Here is a 22,996-nt window from a genome sequence, read left to right as displayed (position 1 = left end):
AATTGACAAAATTGAAAAAAGTTGTTTCAGATTCGCAAATTTTCGTTTTAGTTATGATATTTGTGAGGAAACAGTAATACTGAACATTTACCATGGTCTAATATAGCCATTATATGCATCTTTTGACGATTTTAAAACCTAAAAATTATAAAGCGTTGCAACGCGAAACGATTGAATAATTTGGAGAGTTCTGTTTTTGTCGTTAAATTTTGTGAAACTACGAAGACTGCTTATATAATGTATAAAATACTTCGAGTGTATGTACTCGGCGGAATAGCTCAGAAGGCTAACGCGTTTTTACTTCAGGACTCTGGCAGGACTCCAGGGGTCACTGGTTCGAAACCTGGTCCAGGCAATGTTCTTTTCCTTTTTTTAATTTTATTCTTGATTTTTTACTGGAGCTTTTACGATCCAATGTTTACATTTATCGATATAAAGCATTTAATGAATAAGTTAAAAAATGCCAAAATCTGTGAAAAGGCCCCTTTAAAGTATGTCGATGTGTTTACATGTTGAAAGCATTGCAAAGCCTTTGCATGTAATACATGTAAACAGGCATTATAAAGCTTCGTTGTTAATTGTTCTGCTTTATATAAGCATTGCATTTAAGCCTGTTTTAAGTACGAATATCATTACGATTTAATACCAGTCCTACACCTCTAAGAATTTACGTTACGATAACAACAATTTCTGAATGAAATATAAAACATTCACTCGATGTACTATATTTCGGATATGTTAAATTCGGACATTTAAAGATAGGGACATTTATGTGTTGGTTTGATGTTGATAGTTTGTAAAAATATGTTTTATGTTATTTCAGGCAACTAGAATGGATTGTGGCAATTATCTGGGCCTTTCTGTCAGGAAAAAGGCGTGAACAACAGTCATTTAATTGAACCTGGAAATCATCCACCACTAACAGAAAACTTGTTAACAACAGAAGCTGATGTATATCATGTCCAAATGACCAAATATAACTGTTAAACACTTGAAGTGAGATGCTTTATTTTCTGATTCCCTTTCAAATGATGAACATTGGTGTGATTTTATGTTTAAATAATTAATTTCGAAACATTTATGCAGCATACTGTTTAATACATTGATGTTAACATTATTATATCATTTTGGTTATCTGTGTTGTTTATTAAGTTGAAAAAAATGTTATTTATATACAAATAAAGCTTATTAAGACTTATGAAGGTATGACTTATGAAGGTACTTATTATTTTTTTTGAAATAACATACTTTTTAAAGTGATAATATAGTCAATGACATTAATGTAGTAAGGTTTCTTGAAATGATTGTTCTTATTAATAAGGGGGAATAACCGACAGTATTCACGCCGCGAAAAAGTGGCGACAACTTTTTTTGGGCCAGTGGAACCCCTGCGTTACTAAGGTGAGAACTTCGGGTCTGTCACTGACAATTCAACCACTCTGTCACTGACAATTCAAACTGCGTGATATTCTTGTTAGAATTCCCAAACAAACGAAATATGTTGTCTTTATTGTAATTTATGAGATATCGATTGCACTTGTATGTTAATGTTCTTAATACACTGAGATAAGATAAATCTATTACAAACGATGTTTTTACAGTTGTCCTTCTATTAACATATTCCATCTTTTGTTAAATACAACTGATTGATGCGAATTAAGTCAGCAAAATTGAATATGAAACGATAATTGATAATACATAATTGTCTAAATGTTGAAGTGTCAATACAGTACAAGCTTTTGTAAAATATTTAAGTTTAATATGCAACATGCCTGCCGATATAATGGTATTTATCATATATTTCATATTTGATTATATCCCATAAACTTATTAGTACAGGCTTTTGTAGACTGATTATTTTTTTTAACATTCCAGTTGATATGATAATATGTATTATTACTTGATTATATTATTATTGATATTGAATTTCAATATCTAAATTTTCATTTTCTCGCACTATGTCAGAAACTTGCGAGTGTAGCATGGTAGTGCTACTTTGTCCTTCACTGTCACATTTAACGTCTTAACTGGCAAAGTGAGATGTAATTTCTTGTTTTTTACGCCAGTAAATATCAACTTTAACCGAATGCCATGCATTTCTTTATAGCCCGTGTTCTCGTCATTTTTATTTGCGTTGTAAAGAATAGCGCTGTTATCCAATATGCGCTGGTCCGATGTCATTAATTGATATTTTGTCTGAATCAATAAGGTCTAAAGTTGGTTGAGAAGAATTTCTTACACTCAATATGTTTATCCCTTTATCGCTAGACTGTATCGATCGACAGTTTAGAAGAACGAGAGCGCCGATGGCGCTGAAAGCATAGTTGCAAGATACAGGGAAGTTGCTGCTGAAGAAAATGTTTAGGTCAAAATATACTAAATAGTTCCCTTATATGTTTCGATGTAACAGCGACAACTTTGAGCGAAAATGAATACAACATTTTGCACATAGAGACCCCCATAACCATACCTTTTCTTGGTGGGCATTCTTAGCTGAATCGATTTAAGCAATAAAAAAGATATGTCATGTTCAAACCAAAAAAAAATTCGACTCAAATCAAAATCGACTGTTTTTGCGCCTTTTTTTCGGCCGTTTTCTAGTGGAGTGTAACCTTTTGCAGTGTAACCTCCAACTTTATCCAATTTCAGGGATTTATTAGTGAACACCTATGCTTACCCTATCAATATCTCCAAACGATAAAACCAGAACAACAGTCTAAAGTGTATAACATGCCTTCGAGGAAAATATGATGATTTGTTTAGAGAGTACAGCCCTTCATGACTCGATTATTTAGTATATTGTAACCTTAACGATTGCTGACATCAAGAGTCGCCCCCCTTGTTGTTGCTACCATAATGTTCTATTTTTAGAAACGGGAATTCCAAATAGTGACGAATGGGAATGGTTACAAAATGACATAACTATGAAAATTAATACGTAGAATTACATTATTTCACGCATACCATTATGCAACCATCCGTTTTCTTTTCCGACTTGATACATTGACAGCTTTCCATTTAATATTTTACAGACACAACACTCGTCCAGAATTCGCGCGAATCCATTAAATCCGATGCCACATTTAAACCGTTAGCTCTACTCGTAACGTTAATTTCTGGCTCAAAGTAAATCATTTTAACTTCAATTAACACATCTCTATTACTTTCAAACTCTACTTCATCAAATCCATAGAAAGGCAGGTCAGAATCCATGTCATAAATCAGAAAACATTCATCGTACTCCGCCATTTTTTACACATTTCAAAGAATAAAAGTGCTTTATGCCCCACTTCATGCTGAGAATATGTTTTAATTTCTATTTATAATTAACCGAAGGAAATGTTTCATATCCTTAAACCAGGGCCTTATGAATTCAGTTATGTAAACATTTGACCTTTCACAGAACAGTAAACAAAGGAAATAGAAATTAGGTGTGAGGTCACTATCAACAAGAACAGAATAGTTTTACGAACGAAATTTGTTTAGTTTCTTAGAAGGTTTTTTCACGTAAAACGGTCTTAGAAAAATTCACTAAAACCGGTGTCAGCAATATTCTTGGAAGAAAACGTTAGAAAACCGTTTCCAAAAAAAATTGTAAAAATTACCATATACTAAATTAAATAGATATTTCGTCTGATTTTTTATCAGGTAAGGCTTCATAATGGTCAACCGATCGATGTAAGTTTTCGAAATGTTGCTTATACCTTAAGCATATGTGCATTGCACTTATGCTAAAAATAAGGTGTCTTCATGACATTTGAAGATGTAAACCAGCGCGTTTGCAATTACTTTTCTTTAGTCTATCGACTTGCGTGTTTGCAGTACCTGTGCTGAAATCGCAGAAATGTGTGTAAGAAGTTCTTGACTTGCGTTTTCTTAGTTTCTTCTTTGAATTTACAAATTTTCCTGTTTACAACTATTTTTGTTAAAAGTTTCTTCTTTAAAGCTATCGATCGACTAGCGTGTTTGCAATTAGCTCCGTGAAGAAATCGACATGTTGATGTATCGCTTTGTCGTAGCTGGATGATCCCAGTTCACGTGGTGGTCATGTTCGTACCACTATAAACGTTTTAAATGACCAATTTAACAATTAACAAATGCAATACAGAATTTATTAATATTACCTGAAAAAAATTCGTTTTCCCCAATCCTTAGTTTTAACAGTCGACCGGCACCTACACGTGCAGTTACTTTCCGAAATACATTTGTTCAGCATTTTATTTGTTCGTAAACATCGATGTAAATAAGTACACACGGAGATAGGGACCTGGACAAATAACGGTGGTAAACACGAAGTGTTCTTAAATCGTCAAATTTATTTTGTCTGCACAATTGTACAATGTAGCTAGCATCAAAAGACATTTGCACATAAAAGTAACCTTATGGTCGTTAGCAGAATAGCGATAATAAAAAACTTCGCATAAAATATATTTTAATGATAAAAATCGGATAGACATATGAAATATTGAACATATAGACAAAAAATAAGAAAACAAAATATTAACGATACACAAGTATATAATATTTATGAAATTATGTATTGCTTTCAAACTATAAGAACGCGGTCTAATCCGAATTCCGTTTTCGATTATAATCCCAACTTTGGAGTTTATATAGTATCGGATTGTTAACAAAAAAATGACAGAACGATAATTATCTATATGATAGAAGTCAATTACATACAATGCATTTAAGTAAGTAAATTGAAAAATGTTTTTACCTTTCCTTTACATATGTAAGAAAGACCTTTACATTATACACCGAATCTTATGCATAATGTAAATGTTTTTTGTTTAACCTTTCTACAAAGTCATCGGCATATACGTTTTTCTATATGAAGAATACTCTTAAGGATGAAAATATCACTTCTGTTTAAATAAATAAATAAATAAACAGGCGATTTTATATTTTTGTCGTATATTTAATATCACAGCAAAAAAGATGTTTCATATACATACTTAGTGTAAAATGAAAATAACGCTTCATTTTAAACTGAAGTTAATTGTTATATTATTGAATTATGTATACCATTCAAGAATAACACAGCTACATTTAAGTTTGTGTTTGAAAAACATAACAAAAATATAGAGAAGCGATATTTTTCAATATGTGTACAGAATGCAAGAATGTAAAGAATGTAAAACCGTATGAAAAAGCAACATATAATTATGTTTTATGTCACATAGGAAGGCCATTTCATTTCATTTAAGAAACGGTCCTGTTAAAAGAGTAAACAGTGAATTTGTGAAACAATATAATTAAACAAATTCAGATTCACTGTCAAAGAATTATTTTTTTATTCTTGAACTTTATTTGTTTTCTTAATAAAAATATTATTGTTTTGACTCATGTTAGGCTTGGAATGTATTTATTCATTTAACACGTATAGCTTAAAAGCTTTATTAACAAAAGACATTATTTAATGATCTAGCAAATTGTGTGTTTTTTATAAATGATTTATTGCCTTTTTGCACCAGAATGTTTTCAATATAGGTTGTTAAAATAGGGGCAAAAAGCGTTTGATGATTTGTCGTGTAGGTTGTAATGAATTGAGCTGTTGCTCTTGTCATCCTTGTATTATTAATGACATGTGTGTTCAATTTGTACATTCTATTAATTTCATCAACAGGTTCATTATAAAGGTTCCGTATTTATATACTAGTATATATCACATATACAATTAATTACAGAATCGAATCATAACTTTATGAAACTCTTTCATTTCCTATCAATATATGTGTTATATTTGGATTTTACAAAAGTGGATAATACAAGAATTCGTGTGTTTATTTTAATTTATCATCGGGAAAGTGAGAAGCTTTGTAGAACATCTACCCACAAATGGGTTTGAACATCTGTTAAATTCATCAGAGCATTATGCTTACTGCAGCAAGTGTTTATAAGAATCAAACTACAGTTTTGTAATATCTTCCCAATTTCCCCTTAAAGATTCTCTTTAACCAAGTAGGTTTAAATGCTTAAATTGATGCATCCAAATTGATCATTTTTTAATCTTCTTCATTATATCCATTTACTATTGTGGTTAATTGTATTTTAATATGCCCGTCCTAAATAAACTCATTAATTGATTAATGACACAATTGTTGTTTTCACAATGATGAATCACAGTCTTTCTAATTGGTGTTAACATTCCTGTTTTCAAATGTTCCGATATTGTCTCTGTTGTTTCATTGTAAGTATTTTTAACAATTGTACAGTTCAACATGGAAATTGATTCCAATCATTTTAAAAAATGATATGCATCTAATTGCATTTCCATATTTTTTATGATATATGAACTATTTGTGTTCTTCCCAATCCATGCAAAACTTGTTATAATGTACATTTAAAAGTGACATATTTATAAAAATGTGTAGATTAGCGAGTTTTTCATTTAAGGATTGTTCAGAACCGTCTTATACAATAGTATCGTCCGCATATGGGACAATGGCTGTTTGATTCCATGAAATGTTATAACTGAAATGAGCTTGTTATCTCTCAACGCACGTGAAAAAAACTTAGCACAGAGGTTAAAAATTGTAACATGACAGGGGATCTCCTTGTCTCGGACGCAGTCGAAATCTGATACGGTCCACATTCAAACGATGATGCATTGACATGATTCAAATACGCAAACTTTTTGGGGCTTACCTTGAAACGAGATGATCCAATCCTTTCCTTTTTAAGACATTTTCTTCTATTGTCTTTTCTTCTATACCAAATACACATCTTATACCATTCGGAACAAAGCCTTGAAATTCAACATCTAGATTTGGGACAAGCAATAACATCGACATCAGATTCACGAATATCAGATTTTATTATAGCAAAAACTGTTTAACTGTTATCAAATGCAAATAAATGTAACCGTTGTGACCTCTTTAATATCCATTTCGTTCAAATTAGCTTTCATGTCTTCATAATCTTATGCGTTAAAAGAATATGATCCATGCATGTTCTTATCATATTCATTCGCAGTGTTTTGAATGACATTGTACGCCGATGCATCACCTGACTTCAATTCCTTATTCCCGGAACCAATTTGAAAGCTTGTTCTTGTCCTATATCAATATCGCATACGCAGCCCGAATTAATATGTTCATATACTGGCTGAGCTGACATGCGCTTATCTTAGTTGCTGTCGTCTTTTGTCATCCATGTCGATCGTTTTCCTGGAATTCCCTTTTCTTTATGTTTTCCATCTCCACATCTTCGCGTAGTTCAATTGTCTCATACGCATAAAGTGCCCGTGGCTGATTTCCGTACGTGTGTGCTGCCATCATGCGACCAAACTCTTTTGGAATGACAATAAGATCTGTTGATAATGTTGGAAACAGTACTTAACGTAAATAAGGATTCAGTTTTCTCCATGTCATGCTCGACAAAATAAATGCATTTCGGTCCTAGAAAACTCGATATTCCGCCCAGAATTCATAGATTGAACGAGCATAAAAGTACGATTTATTTAAGTGTGACTCCACCAGAACCAACAAGAATAAACAAAAACAGAACGAATAAACATAGAAAAGCGTTACATCTACTTTTGTAAATTGATTTTTATAAAACATGATTATGTCATAATGTTAGCACGAGACAAAAAATAATTGTTCGGATGCGTCCAATTGTTTGTTGTGTTGTGTAGCCACGAAAATTCTTAATTCCGATTACACTTTAGTTTTATGAAAATGTTTGGTTCAAGACAACCTTTTGTTTGTCAAATACAAAACATATTTGTATAATATAAGTTTTGTTTAAAAATAACTGTTTAAACAGGGCGTTATGGTCGTCTTCATAGCGTAGATAAAACCATGAATTTTAAATTTTCTTACCACTCGGTTAAAGACAATAACAAATTACTTATTATTTTGGTAGTTTCAACTTAAGCGGTTTCGAAAATTCATTTTGTAAATCACGTTTTCCGCATGAGTCGACGTTGCTATGCATGACTGGTTTCTTTTTGTTCGCCATATTTATTTCTTCTCAGATTGGGATATATTTCTAGCAAAAAAATTAAATCAGAATGATGAATGTAGCAACAGGGCGAATAACGGTATATAAACGGGCGTTGTGGGAGGGGCAGTACCCCAAAAATTAGCATCTTAAGTCGCCAGAAATGTGTCCGTCAATTTGGCAATGAAGGAATCTTTCTTCGTACGGTCATTCATTTCTTTTCGTGTTGGGTGTATCATTAATGACTTTAACTCTTCTCTTTTTGTAGTCACACAATGAGAACCATTTCGAGCGACAGAATCATTTAATTCTGCGATGTAATCGTCCCCGCCCGTTTCTTTCTGTCTCTCAAAACGTGTCTCTTTCCTTGCAATTGACCGATGCTATGAATAATTACTGGGTTTACAATACCGGTACTTTCTTCATCAAAATCCACAATGTCACCAGTACAAACGTAAAGCTCCCGATGAGGTGTAATGCGGAACTTTGGTGATATTATATCTGGATACCATAAACATTTTAACTTGTCCTATAACCTTTCCAAGTCATCGCTATTCGATGCAAGCAATGTGCGAATAGATTTAGCAACATGCTTTTCCGTGAATACTGGATGCGCATACTCGAATTGAGATTTGCATTTCCTATGACCAAACAAAATGTTCGAACAGCTGAACGCAGCCATGAAAAGAATAAATGAATAAACAAAAAAGTAGAACAACTTTGTACTGAAACATGCAATTGTGTCACATTAATATTCACGTATGCATTGACCATTTCAATGCGATGACATCAAATTTGAATTATATTTTATGTGATTATGTATTGTATGTAAACATAAAGATTTCATTACTTTTGATTAGCACAACAACGAATAAAAACAATTTTGTACAATACATTTTATTTGTTATTCTTCAGATACAAACTGTAGATCAAATATTGTTTATTTTGACCAATATTCCGAAGACAGATGTATGACACACACTTATATTTTATTGTATTAAATTATGTATTTCACACTCATTTTTTGCGCGCGGTCTGACCCAAGTTCTGTTTAAAATTAAAGTATATGTATAATGACAGTGTGTAAACAAAATCTCGCGAAACAATACTTCGTGTTAGTAAAAGTATATAAACTTCATCGCACACACGTTTGAAAAGAATATGCACAATTTTTATTCGTACAACATCACTCAATATCCGCAATTGTAATCAAGTGAATCAACCTTTAATTGGAATTTCTATATCAATATTAATATAATAAACATTCCAACATAAATGCATTCATACAATAACGCCTATTGCAAAACATGTGAATGTCTATATAAGCGTTTACACCTATAAAAAAAACAATAAAAATGTGTACACATACATTTTAAAAACATCAACTAATAACATTACCTGTTGTGACGCTGCGAACTTTCATTTTTTTTAACAACATAACAATTATAATTTAACATTACATAATGTCAGTGGTAAACAATAGCACATAGCTTCCCATTCCCTTTTTATTCAATTAAAATCACTTTACAAACATAAGTTTTCAAAATATAGCATCAAATCTATGCATTTTCGTCTATCATTCAATGTGAAGGCTGTTTTTATATAGAGCAATATTCATCACCCAAGTATGTTTAACAACTGCAAACAAATGTTCCGTTAACTGTAGATATAATCACCATTAATGTGTTTGTGCAGAGACTCCTGAAGCCATTCTGTGATTGTTGCACAATGGTTCACAATCTGTACCTCCAGTTCGTCTCGGCCGCACCGTTTATCACAACACTTGAACACCATCTTTACGAAATGACTGCACAGTGATTTAACCAAATCTTTGTCAGCAACATCGACTTGAAATATAAAAACATAACACATGCCAATTAAATGAAACTTCTCCGTAATGCAATTCTTAAAAAAAAACATTTTACAAATCAAGATTTGACAAAAAAGTACAAACATGACGTAAAGATATATGTCATTGTAAATTAAGTCTGCTAATTGCGAAGAACAAATACATATAGATAACGTACTGGTACCGATTAACGGGAAGGCTATGGTCTTGATTTTTCGCTTCTGACGATGCAGTTCATCAAACACTTTATCCACAGTCTGTTCAAGATTCTTTTCGGATGTTGTAGAGATTGGGTAAGGTCCACATTCAAACAAATATGCCTTAACGTGGTACACATACGCAAACCTTTTCGGGCCTACCGAACAACGCGATATTGCTATCCTCCCTTTTTTAAAGACCTTTTCTTCTATCGCCTTTTGTGCAATACCAAATTTACATCTAATGCCATTTGGCACAAACCCTTGAAATTCAACATCTTGATATTCAGGACAAACAATCACATCGACCTCAGCTTCACGAATATCAGCTGTGTATATAGCTAAAAGTGTTCTACTTTTATCAAAACCAAATACAGGTGACTTTTTTGTGGACACTTTAGTATTTGTCAGCGCTTGATTTATTATTCCATCAGGTTGACATGTCAGCACAGATTTGCTTACAAGTCCTTTCGTTGGATACTGCTTTGTATGAAAATTGTCATAAACATGATATGGGTCGCCGTCAGTGAAGGTAACACTTTGTGGTTCTTTAATGGACATTTTACTCCGATTGGCTCCAACAGAATAAGATCTATTCATGGTTTCCTTACGCTTGTTCAAAGTGTCTTGAATGAAGTCGTCGTCAGAAGCATCACATGGCTCCAAATCCTCGTGTGGAATTTGAACTACATCCGATACCAATTTAAGCGAGTGTGTTGGTTTTGCTTCGATATCGCATTCTCTGCTTGAATTAATATTTTCATACACATAATCAGCTGAAATGCGCTCACAAGATTTGTTTGCGTCTGTTGTTATGGTTTTCGATCGTCTTCCTGGAACTGCATTGATATTGTCGACATTTTTATATTCGATCTCCTCATTTTCAACTGTCTCATACGCATCGCTCACACGTTCCCGAAATACCGGTGGCTGATTAACGTAAGTATGTGAGGCCACAACGTGTTCATATTCTTTTGGAATGACCATATGATGTGTGAAAAATGTTGGAAACAAAACCTTGAACATATTCACGAGAGATTCTGCTTTCTTCCTGTCATGCTCGACAAAGTAAATTGTTTCCGGTCCTAGTAAACTATCGTGACTTTCTCTCCAAAATTCATAGATTGCACAAGCATAAAAGAAAGCACATTCTTCAAGGGTTACTCTACCGGATCCTTAAAAATACAAACACAATACAGGTGTGCATTTAAAAGCATTACATTTACTTTATTATTTAATATAATTTAATATAATTTATTTTTTATGTTTAATGATAATGACATAGAATGTTTTCTCAGAAGAACGAAGGGAAAATAATTGCTCGGATTCGCCCCATTTGTTGTAGTTGTTTTTATAGCAGAGTACAATCAAAATTACACGATAGGTTTTTAAAGTGTGTGGTTCTAATGAATGCGTTGTTCATCGAATACCAACATATTTACATAAATATAAGATTTTCTATAAAAATAAATTGTTCATGTAAGCTTTTGGACTACCTTGAAAGCGTTTATAAGAAATAACAATTTAATTTCCAAACAACTATGATTATTCGATACTGTATTAATTTAATTATAATGTTCGTAGTTTCCACGTAATAACAAGGAATGATTATGAAAAATGTAGCTTCAATGCGTTTGCTGATTAATATGAGTGGCGGTGTTGGGCGGCAACCCCAAACATGAGTAATTCCTCTAGTAAGCAGTTAATTTTTCTTAGTGGTTTCAATTTACAGGATATAGGTTTTCACTCTATCTACACGCAAATGTGAAGCCGATTAATAAGAAGTTAGAATATCAAATATCCTTTAATAAAGTGTCAATTTTCTGAAGAATAATTATTGTAGTTTATTTCATGCGTTGGCTTAAATTCACATTTTATTAATTTGAATTATAAGTAAAACTTCACTTTTTAGAATCGGTGACTGACCATCTCTCAATCGTTCTCTAAACTACATCTGTTGTTATTTTAAAGAAAGTTGTTGAAATGCAAACACATGCATGACTGAGTTAATACTTTGTGAAAGTTTTCCACAAATGATAATTAAACTTTGCATGAAAATCCCGACTTTTGGATTGTCTGTGTATTTCCTAGTCTATGAGATCCTTTCCGAGTGAGAGACTACATTATGTTTGGTACCGAAGTTTACCCCAGCAATCCTACTTACTAGACTCGCGAAAGTTGGGATGAAGTTTAAATTATAGCTGCAATTCCAAGTTTTTTCGTTGTTAGTGGCATATATTTGTATTGTTTTGTGTGGGGGGGGGGGCGGGGCCGGAATACCCGGAGGAAACCCCACCTGTCCAGTATGATGACCACCAACCAAACTCACATGCTGCCGGGAACGGGAATCGAACCCGGGTCACCTTGGTGAAAAGCGAGTATACCAACCACTGCGCTAGCCGGTATACCAACCACTGCGCTAGCCGGTATACCAACCACTGCGCTAGCAGGACAGCAATTTCGACATTTGACTATTGAGCGACTCTTTACATAAGTACCCATGATCCTCATCTATTAAAATGCATTATTTCCGGGGACCTCTGAAGTGTTCCTATAATATATTACTGTCCGTGTCAGTATCAGACAATTTATGCCTTTCTATATATATGTATAAATTGCCAGATGAAAACGTTCATGTACTTTAAACAATTACATAACAGTTCGTAAATTTTAAGCGTCAAAGAAAACGTCTTAAACACCATACCTGGGTAAACAAGTGGTAAAATCAGCTTGCGTAAATTTCCATCTTGAGCCGCCCGAAAACAGTCCATCATATTGGCAATGAAGGAATCTTTCTTCGTACGGTCATTTATTACTTTTCGTGTTGGGTGTATCATTAATGACTTTAATCCCCCTCCTTTTGTAGTCACACATTGAGAACCATCTCGAGCGACAGCATAATTTAATTCTGCGATGTATTCGTCCCCACCCGCTTCTTTCAGTCTCTCAAAAACGTGTCCCTTTCCTTGCACTTTACCAGTGCTGTGAATAACTACTGGGTTTACAATTCCGGTGCCTTCTTCATCAAAATCCACAATGTCACCAATACAAACGTAAAGCTCCCGACTAGGTGTAAAGCGGAACTTTGGTGATATTATATCTGGAGACCAAAAGAGTTTTAACCTGTCCAATAACCTTTCCAAGTCATCGCTATTCGATGCAAACAATGTGCACATAGAGTTGGCAACATAATTTTCCGTGAACACTGGATGCGCATACTCGAATTGAGATTTGCATTTCCTATTACCAAACAATTTGCGAACAGCTGAAAGCAGCCATGAACTTGTTATTTCTTTAGACTTGCGCCGCTCGAAAATGGCTATGACCTCTTTACATACTTCGAGCTCGAAGCTGTCTTTGGGGCTTGCCTTAATGGTCTTTGTTGAAATATCATATACCCAGTTTTTTATGCTTTTGTCTTTGGCTAGGAATTCGAAATATTTTACATTCATCTCATCAACATTCGACGAAAATAGATCGTCGATTACTGAAAGTAAATTGTACATTAAATTGAATTTACATATAATATGACTTAGATATTGAAGTAACCAATCACGACAAACACACATTCTGAACTATGATTTGAATTTGTTGATGCTGATCGAAAAAAGTACTTTTTTACTGTCAAAACAACCTCTCCGGAAACGGAAAATCCGCGGAGTCTAGCTTAAACATGTTTGTTTAGTCAAAAAAATTACGTAACATGAGAGCACATTGCATTGTTTAGTGAATTCACCATACCCGTAGGCAATGCTGGTTTTATGCTTAAGTTCAATATAAGATCAAAACAGTATATTACATTTGTGTATTATAAAATTATAAACGATTAAAAACGGCAAAGCTGTGCCAGCTGTATATTATTGGCCATAATCAAAGGCCCAAAGGCGACTATAACGGCACAGGCAAATTTAAGACGTCAGGCCCGGCTCGAACGTATGTTATTGTGTACATATATATTATCATGCACGAAACTTGTATCTTAGAAAGATTAAGAAGCCAAAAGTATTTACACCTTTACGTAATAGCATTTTATTGGGCCATATGAAGAACGCAATACCCTAGTTTTAAAAATAAACCACACGCAAGGTTAAATGAGAACTGAATTATAAATAGTAACATGGGAATACCGATACAAAATCGTCCATCACTAATGTTTATAGTTCTACAGGTTTATCAGTTATAATTGAACACACATAATATGGATAAGAATTTATATCCGCATATTTAGTTCTATTGAAATCAGCAAATCCACACATATTGGAGAAAAAACACGTAATTAAAATGTCAAAATTCAACTCAGTTCTTATGCTAGCAAAACAAATAATCATACTTACAAGGAGCGGTGGTATAATCTTTAAAATATATGTCATTTATAAAAACAAAGTACTCGATGTTTCAAAATTTGAAACACGCTTGACAAATGATGTACAACATAAATTTCAAAACTTTTGAATCTTGTTTAAACATATACTGTAACTAACGAAACTGATTACCTTCAGCCATTGTAAAATATCCGCCTCTGACAAATCACAGCCTTATCTGAGCCTTATATCACTGGATTAATTTACTATGTTTATACTATGCCTTACCTTACAACATCCTTGTCCGTGCGATTTAAAATGTAAACCCTGTGTAATAATTGAGAACAAGCTGACAAATACGAAAGTTTTCACATAAAATTTACTATTTTTTGGGTTTGATTTAAGTAAAGCAGTACCTACTATAAACACAGCTGACATTTAGAAGATTGGATAGCTATGATTTTCCAGAATATCAATATGTTAGATTCAAAAAGTGTGTGCCAGATGGAAAAAGATATGCATATTGACACAAGACGAGGCGGTAGTGTTCACATAGCATAATAACTTTAAACAATATGTTTAGAAACTCTATCGTGCATGCAATCTAAGTGTTCAACAATAATAATAAAAATGTGATGATCATATCATGCTTATAAGACATAAATATGCAGCAACATGAATGTCCACGTTCATTATCAACCATACCGTCTAAACTTATTCAACGTCGAACCGACCTTGCCGGCTATTGCTCTGCATTCATGATTATCCTGAGAAACGCATCGTAAATGCGACAAAGCATCGACAGTAAAAGAAGGACAAATGCTTACAAAACGCTAATTAAATTAGGATGGTAGGTTTATCAAGCGCTCTAAATAGCACAGTAAACATTCCATAACCTTGCGAATATACACCTTTAAACCTTAAACCCAAAAATCTAAATTTGCCAGTTGCAATCGACAGTGCACTGCTGTTTTTCAGGTGTCATTTTATATAAATGTTTGTAAATTTGCGTGTTTAATAAAAGTTTTGTACGGAACATAGTTTCAAACATAAAGCATTGGATAACTCAAATTAAACAACATACGAAATTATCCCTTTACTATCGATTATATTTATTACAAGTTAAGATTTCACTTTGTCCTATACAATTTCTTTCTCAGAAATGTCCTACCCCAGGGTGACATACCAAAGAGAGAACATAGTATGCTTGATTAGAAGGCTTCGCTTTTCTGGCCTGATTAACCTAGTAGAGGACAATCTGTGCGTGTATTAGATGGTTCACGCCCCTTGCCTAACTAGCCGATTTAAGTTCAGTGTGTGCATGTGAAAAAGGGGAAGGGCTTACAGTCCAAGGTCTGACTTACCAAGAATTTGTGTAAATGCAGTTGGAAGGCTTCAAGTCCCTGACCTTATACGCCAAGAAAAGATGATTGTGTGCATGTGGTTGGAAGGCTTAAAGTCCCTTGATGGATTAATCAAAAGGAGGACATTGTGTGCATGCGATTGGGAGGCTGCAAAGCCTATGCCAGATTGACCATTCAGAGGACATCGTATGCATGAGGTTTGAAGGCTGATCTTCCCAGGTCTGACTGACTATAAAGAGGGCATTGCGTGCATGTGATTTGAAAGCTTAAAAGCCCATGCCTGATTGACCAAACAGAGGACATTGTATGCATGAGATTGGAGGCTTTATCTGTAAAAAAATGACATTTTGTGCATGCGATTCGGAGGCTTCAAAGTTCTTGCCTGGCTAACCAAGGAGATGACATTGTGTGCATGTTATTGACTGACAGGCTTTAAACCTGACTAACCAAGGAGAGTGTTGTGTGAGTTTTTTGGGGAAGCTTTGCGTTCTTGGTAATATATACCAAGGTGAGATTCACTTTCCTGGTCTTAGTTAATAAGGTAAGAGGATTGTGTGTATGCAGCTTGATAGCTTCACCTGCTTAGCATAATTTATAAAGGAAAACACAGTGTGTGCGTGCGCTTGGGTGACTACATCTTTTTCATACATTACCAATAAGAGAACTGTGTATGCATAGTTGGGAAGTTTCACGGCCCATTAATGATTTACTAGGAATAGGACATTGTGTTCATGCTTGAAAGGCTTTAGATCCCTTGCATACCTTACCGACGAGAAGACAGAGAGTGTATGGTTGAGAGGCTTCAGGTCACTTGCCTTGTCTATATGGGATAAGATCAGATTGGTCATCCACATGTTGGCCTTCATGTCAAAGCGGACTGCATCATTTTAAAATTGTCAAAGTATGTATTTACTTGTGTAAACTGTGATATAAATTATTGGAATGTACATTTTGTTGATATAAGAGTCAAGAAATGTTATGGGATGTCGGAACTCGTCGGCGTGGGTTTAGATTGGGTGTAATGGTGTAATTTTGGGTTTACTTACGTGTGTTTGTACACTATTTGTTTCGTTGTGTTGCATAACATAATATAAACAAGATCGCATAATTGTCACCATTCATGTATCATATATTTATACATGTTATTTTACCGCTTATTACAAAAACAAGTGCGTTGATGTAGATCGTAGAGAAACATCCCCGCCAGTAATTAGTGTATGTCAAACACTTGTAGTATTATATCATTATCTTAATTTCAAACGTTCTGAAAATTTGCGTTAAATGTTTCCGCTGCATAAATTATCGAAAAACTAATTTAGGTTAATATATAAGTTTGCCCATTACGCCGATAAATAATGTATTCATATTCTATGCTTTTATTTCAATTAAGTGACACATGGCAGTTCAGATGTAGTGTAATACACAAAACAAACAAAAATAAACATAACGTATGAAGCAGCGATCACCATCTTGAAACGGCCCATCGAAAGCATTGAATGATTAACCCTGTTATCGGAGCACTCAACCTTATATTTAGCTAAAAAATAATCACAAATTTTATAATAAGTATATAACAAAGCAAACGTATAGATTAAAAGTTTAAATCATAGCAATCCAATCCAAATTTAAGTGCAATACTAAATAGATACCACCAACTGTAAGTAATTGCAATAAAAATGTGTTAGGTTTAACCATAGCAAATACAGATAAAAAGACAAAAATATTCACAAACTTAACTTATTATCACGATCTTTCCGATGAAACAATGCTACAACCGCTTATGCGTTATTATCGTCATAAACGTCATCAACGCGCATTATATATATTTTTTCGACAACTTCACTGGGTATTCTTCGTTGTGTAGATTATTGTGGTTGTAAATCAACATCAACTTGTCCAGATGATGGGAATATATGCCTTTGTTCAAGGTAACATATCCAGAAAGCTGGAATATCACGTATCACGTGATAATTAATCGACCAATGCAACAGTGTTATCATTTAATTCAGAAATACCATTTTAAGACAATCGCTTGATTTTGATTGAGTGAAAAGTTTCAACATTGACGGAAGGCTTTCTGATTGAAATAACATGAAAAATATCTTCATCAAAACTAGTTTCAGAAAAGAAAAACATAAATGCACAATAGATCACCATATGTAAATTCAATAATGAAATATGAGAAAGGTGGATAGAACCCATTACGTTAAACGCTATTCACGATATGATTGCGAAAGAAGCGAATGACTAAGTTAGGTTTATGCTAGGTTTATTGATTAAAATCTGTATAGCTAATAGGCGTCTACGGTTTCGATGAAATATAATTAAATAGTCGTACCTCTTGGAAAACTTGGAATTGCTTGACGTTTCCGTCTACAACCACGCATAATACCTGGGGAAAAAATCACATTGGTGGTAAGTATATGGGTCATTTAATGGCGCCATGTTATTGGTACCTTTTTAAAGCTTTTTTAGCATTGAAGGACGTGAAGTGAATAACACACATACCTTGAAAAAGGAAAAAACATAAACCAGTATTACACTTGTGTGTATAACACAAATGCGTTGAAAAAGGAAAATACATATACCCAGTATTAGAAGTTTGTCTCTGTGTATTCAATCGGGTTGCAACCTTAAACTACTGACCTGTAAGGAAAGGCGTTTATTGCAAATGATTGTCGATTTACTATTAGTCGTTGTTTTCATATTGAACTTCACACAAGTGCGTGTATTAAGTATGGTAGTATTGCGTCACGAGCCTTCTTTATAAATATTAACCGCGCTTATGAGAAAAGAATAATTATTGCATATGCAAAAAGTGACGTCTCAGGGTTATCTCTTCAGTCCGCTAAAGCTTGTCAGGGACATCACTTTCCGTTTAAATGGAATTGTGGTCTTAACAGGATCTTACCCTAATAATATGCTTTGTCTCTATCTTATTTACATTTAAGCAAATTTGGCATGCAAACATTCTGTTGCGTAGCGTTATTATTTTATGTAAATGGTGTATTTACACCAACATCGAAAAGTGACGGACATCGTGTCTTGAAAGTGGATGAAATACGTTTACATTCGTATAAAACAAAGCTTGTAAAAAAGATTGAAACTACTCGTTATACATTCAGGGTGCAGTATCAATTGGGTTTTCAGGATTTTACACACGGGCTGAACAGAATGTAATCACAACGTTAAGAACTTTATTTTTGCAAATATCTCAAGTTATTGAAATACATTTGCAAAAATCTATAGTGCATAAAAGACAGTCTGTGCCGATATCTTAAGGTTTAAGAATAAATCATTGATTACGTCTGATATCGATGACAAATTTTCACGTTGCATGAAACATAACCATGTAAAATAAAAGCAGTAAACATGGAATTTTTGAACAAGATCACATGCTTATTAAATTAAGTAATTCTTATGTATTTCATATTGCCATAAGCAGCCAAAATATGTCCTTTATGCACTAGTTGAAATTGCTTAAGAAAACTTGTTTTAAATGGTTATTTGAAATAGAGCACCACTTAACTTTGTGTTTAAATCCATTAAAGTTAAAAAGTGGAACCCCAAAAAGTCACGTGATCCTGCACCCAGTATTCGATTGGTTTGAAAGTTAACATTACTGATTTACTATATAGAACATTCAGTTTCAGAGAAACAAAATGAAACTTACATGAGGGGTGCTATTTCCCTGCCGTATTAGAAAGGTGCCATCGGGTTTACCTTTAAGTAAGCTGAAAATACAATAATACCCTGCCATACAATTAGATGCTCTCTATATATAACGTGAAAACAACGTATTCGTTTATTATGATAATACTGTTATTCATTATATTAATAAAGTTGCTGCTTAACACCCGATAAGTTAATTTGGAAAACATTATGCCTTTTAAGAAGAACACTTTAATCAATCTTACCAAAAACGTAAATGCACTGAATAAAATTAAAGAATAGACAACCAAACATAAACTTGCTTACAAATGTTAAGTGTGTTTTCGTGAAAAGTAAAGATTTCAAATATATTTGGAATTTCAATATTAAACGTAAACGAACGTCTCAAGGTCACCTGGCTGCAAAAGCCTTGTCCTTGCTGTCCAGAGTGTAGTCTTCTGGATTAAAATCCTGTAAAATCACAAATGGTCATTAAAAGCTGAAAGTCTGTTTCATGGCCGAATATATTGAATTTTTATTTTATATATATATATATATATATATATATATATTGTGAACAATTACCTATATTTCAGAATCAAACGAAAGCTGCTTCATCGTATGACAATTGAAAATTATTTCAATAATGATTTTTATCAATCTGTACCTGCGGCCTATAAACACACATAATTGTAAATAAATAATTTCAAATAAAAATGTTGATTGTTATTATCGGAATATAAAAATTGAGTTAATTAAACATGCCTTACAACCAGATCATAAGTATGCATTATTTTGTTCAAAATGAAATTCTCAATGTGGAAAGTGGAATATCTCACATAAAATTGATCTAAATGTGTTAGAAGCAACAGTTCTTTTTACGAAGTTTAACTGTGACGAAATCGGCACGCCATACGAAGAACAACCAGTATATCTATGTATAAGAAATTAATTTCTCTACACCACGCACTGACAATGGACTACTTTTGTGTCGAATGGCGTTACCGTGTCGTTAATGTAGTTCGGAATGAAGGAGGGCTCGGACACGCTTACCGACCACCGGCCACTTGCAACCGTCACTATTTGCGTGTCTTGGTATGACGAGCCCGGCAATACCTGTGGCTGCCGCTTGGAGACGGTCTGTGAGCGCTTATGGACGTGCTCTTGGTGACCGGCGGTCGTTGTGAAGTAGAAACTATTTTGTTTGATGTGACAGCAGATAGCAAAATGGCATATGTTGTTATAACACATACGTGTGCTCGAATGGTCATTTTCGGCTAAAGAAACACCGGGAAGTCTAAACTAGAGTACTAATTGCCCGGGTTAAAGAAATGTTCTTAAAGTATCCTGGAGTACAACCGGGTGCCCAAAATCGTATGAACCGTGTTCGGGTTGGATTGTTGTGTACTAAGGAGCAGCCGGGTGCTTCTAAGTAGTACGAAAGCCGACAACGAACGATTGAGCCATATTTGAGGGGAAAAAAGTAGTGTTAATGGCCCAACTTTTGCAATGAGCCAAGTTCTTTTAATCCACAGGTACTTATACATAGAATTTTACGATGGCAAGCACAACTTCAAAATAATGATGAATTATAATAGTTTGGTAATTTTCAAAGAAATATATATAAACGTATAAGAATGTTGCATAGAATAAAATAAATATACGTAATATCTTGAACGATATTTACATGCGTGAAAATAATTGAGCTATGTTCAAATAAATACATACGTTTTCTAATAATATAAATTAGAACAAATACTGTTATGTCTACATATTACGCTCTTGAAAGCCTGAATGTGTCATTAAACTTCTGATATGATTGGGATTAATAAAACACCTTAACACACACGCACTTGATAATACTGAAATGCCCAACGAAAACGACGTCCCGTGTCTCGTCGGTAATGTGTCAGACTCAGATTCGGCGAGAGTCTCGTTCTCAGGCATCTTGTCGTACGGATCATCATCGTCGTCTTCAGAGAAGAGATCATTATTGCTTTTCGAAGGAGACTTAAAAATCGTTTCGGCTGACGAGCCTGTGGAGAAAAAAACAAGATTATATCAAAAATGCTGCCCAACCGTCTAATAAGCGTTCAAATGTTTCTAAGGATTGTTCTTGGAGCTCACGGTTAACCATGAGAAGCATGGCTCGCTTCAATAACTTCCTTCAAACGCTTTGTTCTGGGCATTGAAAGCAAAACATGTAACTTGGGATTGAAGATGAACGACATTCAAGACTGCTAAATAATGTTAAATTTACCCATTTAAGCCTAGCGTCTAGAAAAAAATGCCTTGGCAAACAGCGTAGACCCAGATGAGACGCCGCATCATGCGGCGTCTCATCTGGGTCTGCGCTGTTGGCTTAAACGAATTTCTGTAAGAAATATTCTAAATATAGAAATAATTATACTAGACATCCCTACTTTTGGAAGTAAATTGATGGAATTTAGAAGGATGGGAGAGTCCACTAGGCATAAATACGTTAATCAGCTGCTGGCACGCATGTAGCGCAAATAACGTTTGACCCAAATAAGTAAATAATAACAACTATAGCGTGTCGCAATAATGACGAATACGCCACAATACCGCTATAAGTAATTTGTAGAAATGAAGAATTTAACCCTGAGGCGTCGAATATATTAACCATAAGAGTATTTGTTTAACAAAGTTTGTAGGGAACCAGATAACAATTTTACATACACATTGTTTTATCTTGTGGTTTGTAATGAAAACAATAATACTACTTGTAATTGGAAACGACACCCCGTGTCTCGTCGGTAACGTAACTGGTCTGGCGGAGATATTGTTAAAAGACACATAGCCACACTGATACGTCTCATAGTCCAAATCGATCACTGGTTTTTCGAGAGATATGCTCCAAGGCTTATTTCCGTACTGATACGTCTCATAGTCGACCCAGTACAAATCTTCCTCGATCGACATATACTTCAATGTTCGAGGTGACGAGTCTGTTGAGAAAAAACAACATAGAGTCAAATACTGCTTCCCAACCTTTTCAGCATTCCAACTAGGAGCCCTAGGTTAACCGTGCGAAACATGGCTTAATTAAATTTGATTGAACATATTTCACAAAAGACGTCTGTTTTGAGACATGGAAAGCAATACATTTAACTTGACATGGAAGATTTACGATAATCAAGAACATAAAGAATAAACATAATTCAATAAACACATATAAATATTGTAGTTTCAGAGATATATGGTGTTGCTAATAAAGTATATAGTAACAACAGTATTGTTTCAGAAATATCAAGTTTAAAAAAAAAAGCATAACTGTTTTCCATTTTCAACGTATGACGATATATAACATCGCACGTACACAATTTTATGTCGAAAGGAACTTTGCCTGTTAGTTTAATTTTATAATCCGTCATAACGTTTGTTGGTAGCAGTTCAGTCATTCTCCTCACATAATGCAGACTAGAGCATGGACGGACGGACGGACCTCACAATCTTTTAAGTGTACTCAGTTGCTTCTGGGTGTGTGTGAATACTGTCTAACGACCTTGGCAGTCACACACCTTTAAGTTCATCTTTGATAGTGCATACTGTTTGACGGCGTTGATAATAATATAGTTTTATGTTATTTTATCGCAGTAACCGCCGATAAAAAATGCGGGAGGGATAGTTATAAAAATAGAGGGGCCATCGCAACAGCGCATG

The 22,996-nt window shown here is 34.1% G+C and overlaps 1 protein-coding gene across 3 annotated transcripts; it reads right to left on the bottom strand.

The window, feature by feature from the left end:
• Nucleotides 1-8,826: 8,826 nt before the first annotated feature.
• On the bottom strand, nucleotides 8,827-14,743 carry LOC127871085 (uncharacterized). Of its 3 annotated transcripts, none has more exons than XM_052413743.1 (4): nucleotides 14,586-14,743; nucleotides 12,701-13,483; nucleotides 9,978-11,171; nucleotides 8,827-9,797 (listed from the first exon to the last, which is right to left on the bottom strand). In XM_052413743.1, the coding sequence occupies exons 2-4, from the start codon at nucleotides 13,446-13,448 to the stop codon at nucleotides 9,607-9,609; spliced, it is 2,133 nt and encodes a 710-aa protein (XP_052269703.1). In that variant the 5' UTR covers nucleotides 13,449-13,483; nucleotides 14,586-14,743; the 3' UTR covers nucleotides 8,827-9,606. The 3 variants fall into 3 exon arrangements, with proteins under 3 accessions (XP_052269703.1, XP_052269701.1, XP_052269702.1); XM_052413741.1 differs by lacking the exon at nucleotides 14,586-14,743 and adding an exon at nucleotides 14,490-14,574; XM_052413742.1 differs by lacking the exon at nucleotides 14,586-14,743 and adding an exon at nucleotides 14,490-14,574 and having other exon boundaries at nucleotides 9,984-11,171.
• Nucleotides 14,744-22,996: the final 8,253 nt, after the last annotated feature.

This window comes from Dreissena polymorpha, chromosome 3, assembly GCF_020536995.1.
Source record: "Dreissena polymorpha isolate Duluth1 chromosome 3, UMN_Dpol_1.0, whole genome shotgun sequence".
Lineage (NCBI taxonomy): Eukaryota > Metazoa > Mollusca > Bivalvia > Myida > Dreissenidae > Dreissena > Dreissena polymorpha.
The sequence above is the reverse complement of the archived record's forward strand: the minus strand, read 5'-3'. Positions and strand labels throughout refer to the sequence as shown.

Bases quoted from the DNA above. Each gene is read 5' to 3' on its own strand.
- LOC127871085 (XM_052413741.1), bottom strand. The intron at 11,172-12,700 runs GTATGGTGTTTA...TGTATTTTTAAG, and splicing joins TTTACCACTTGTTTACCCAG to GATCCGGTAGAGTAACCCTT. The intron at 9,798-9,977 runs GTACGTTATCTA...TTATATTTCAAG, and splicing joins CTTCCCGTTAATCGGTACCA to TCGATGTTGCTGACAAAGAT.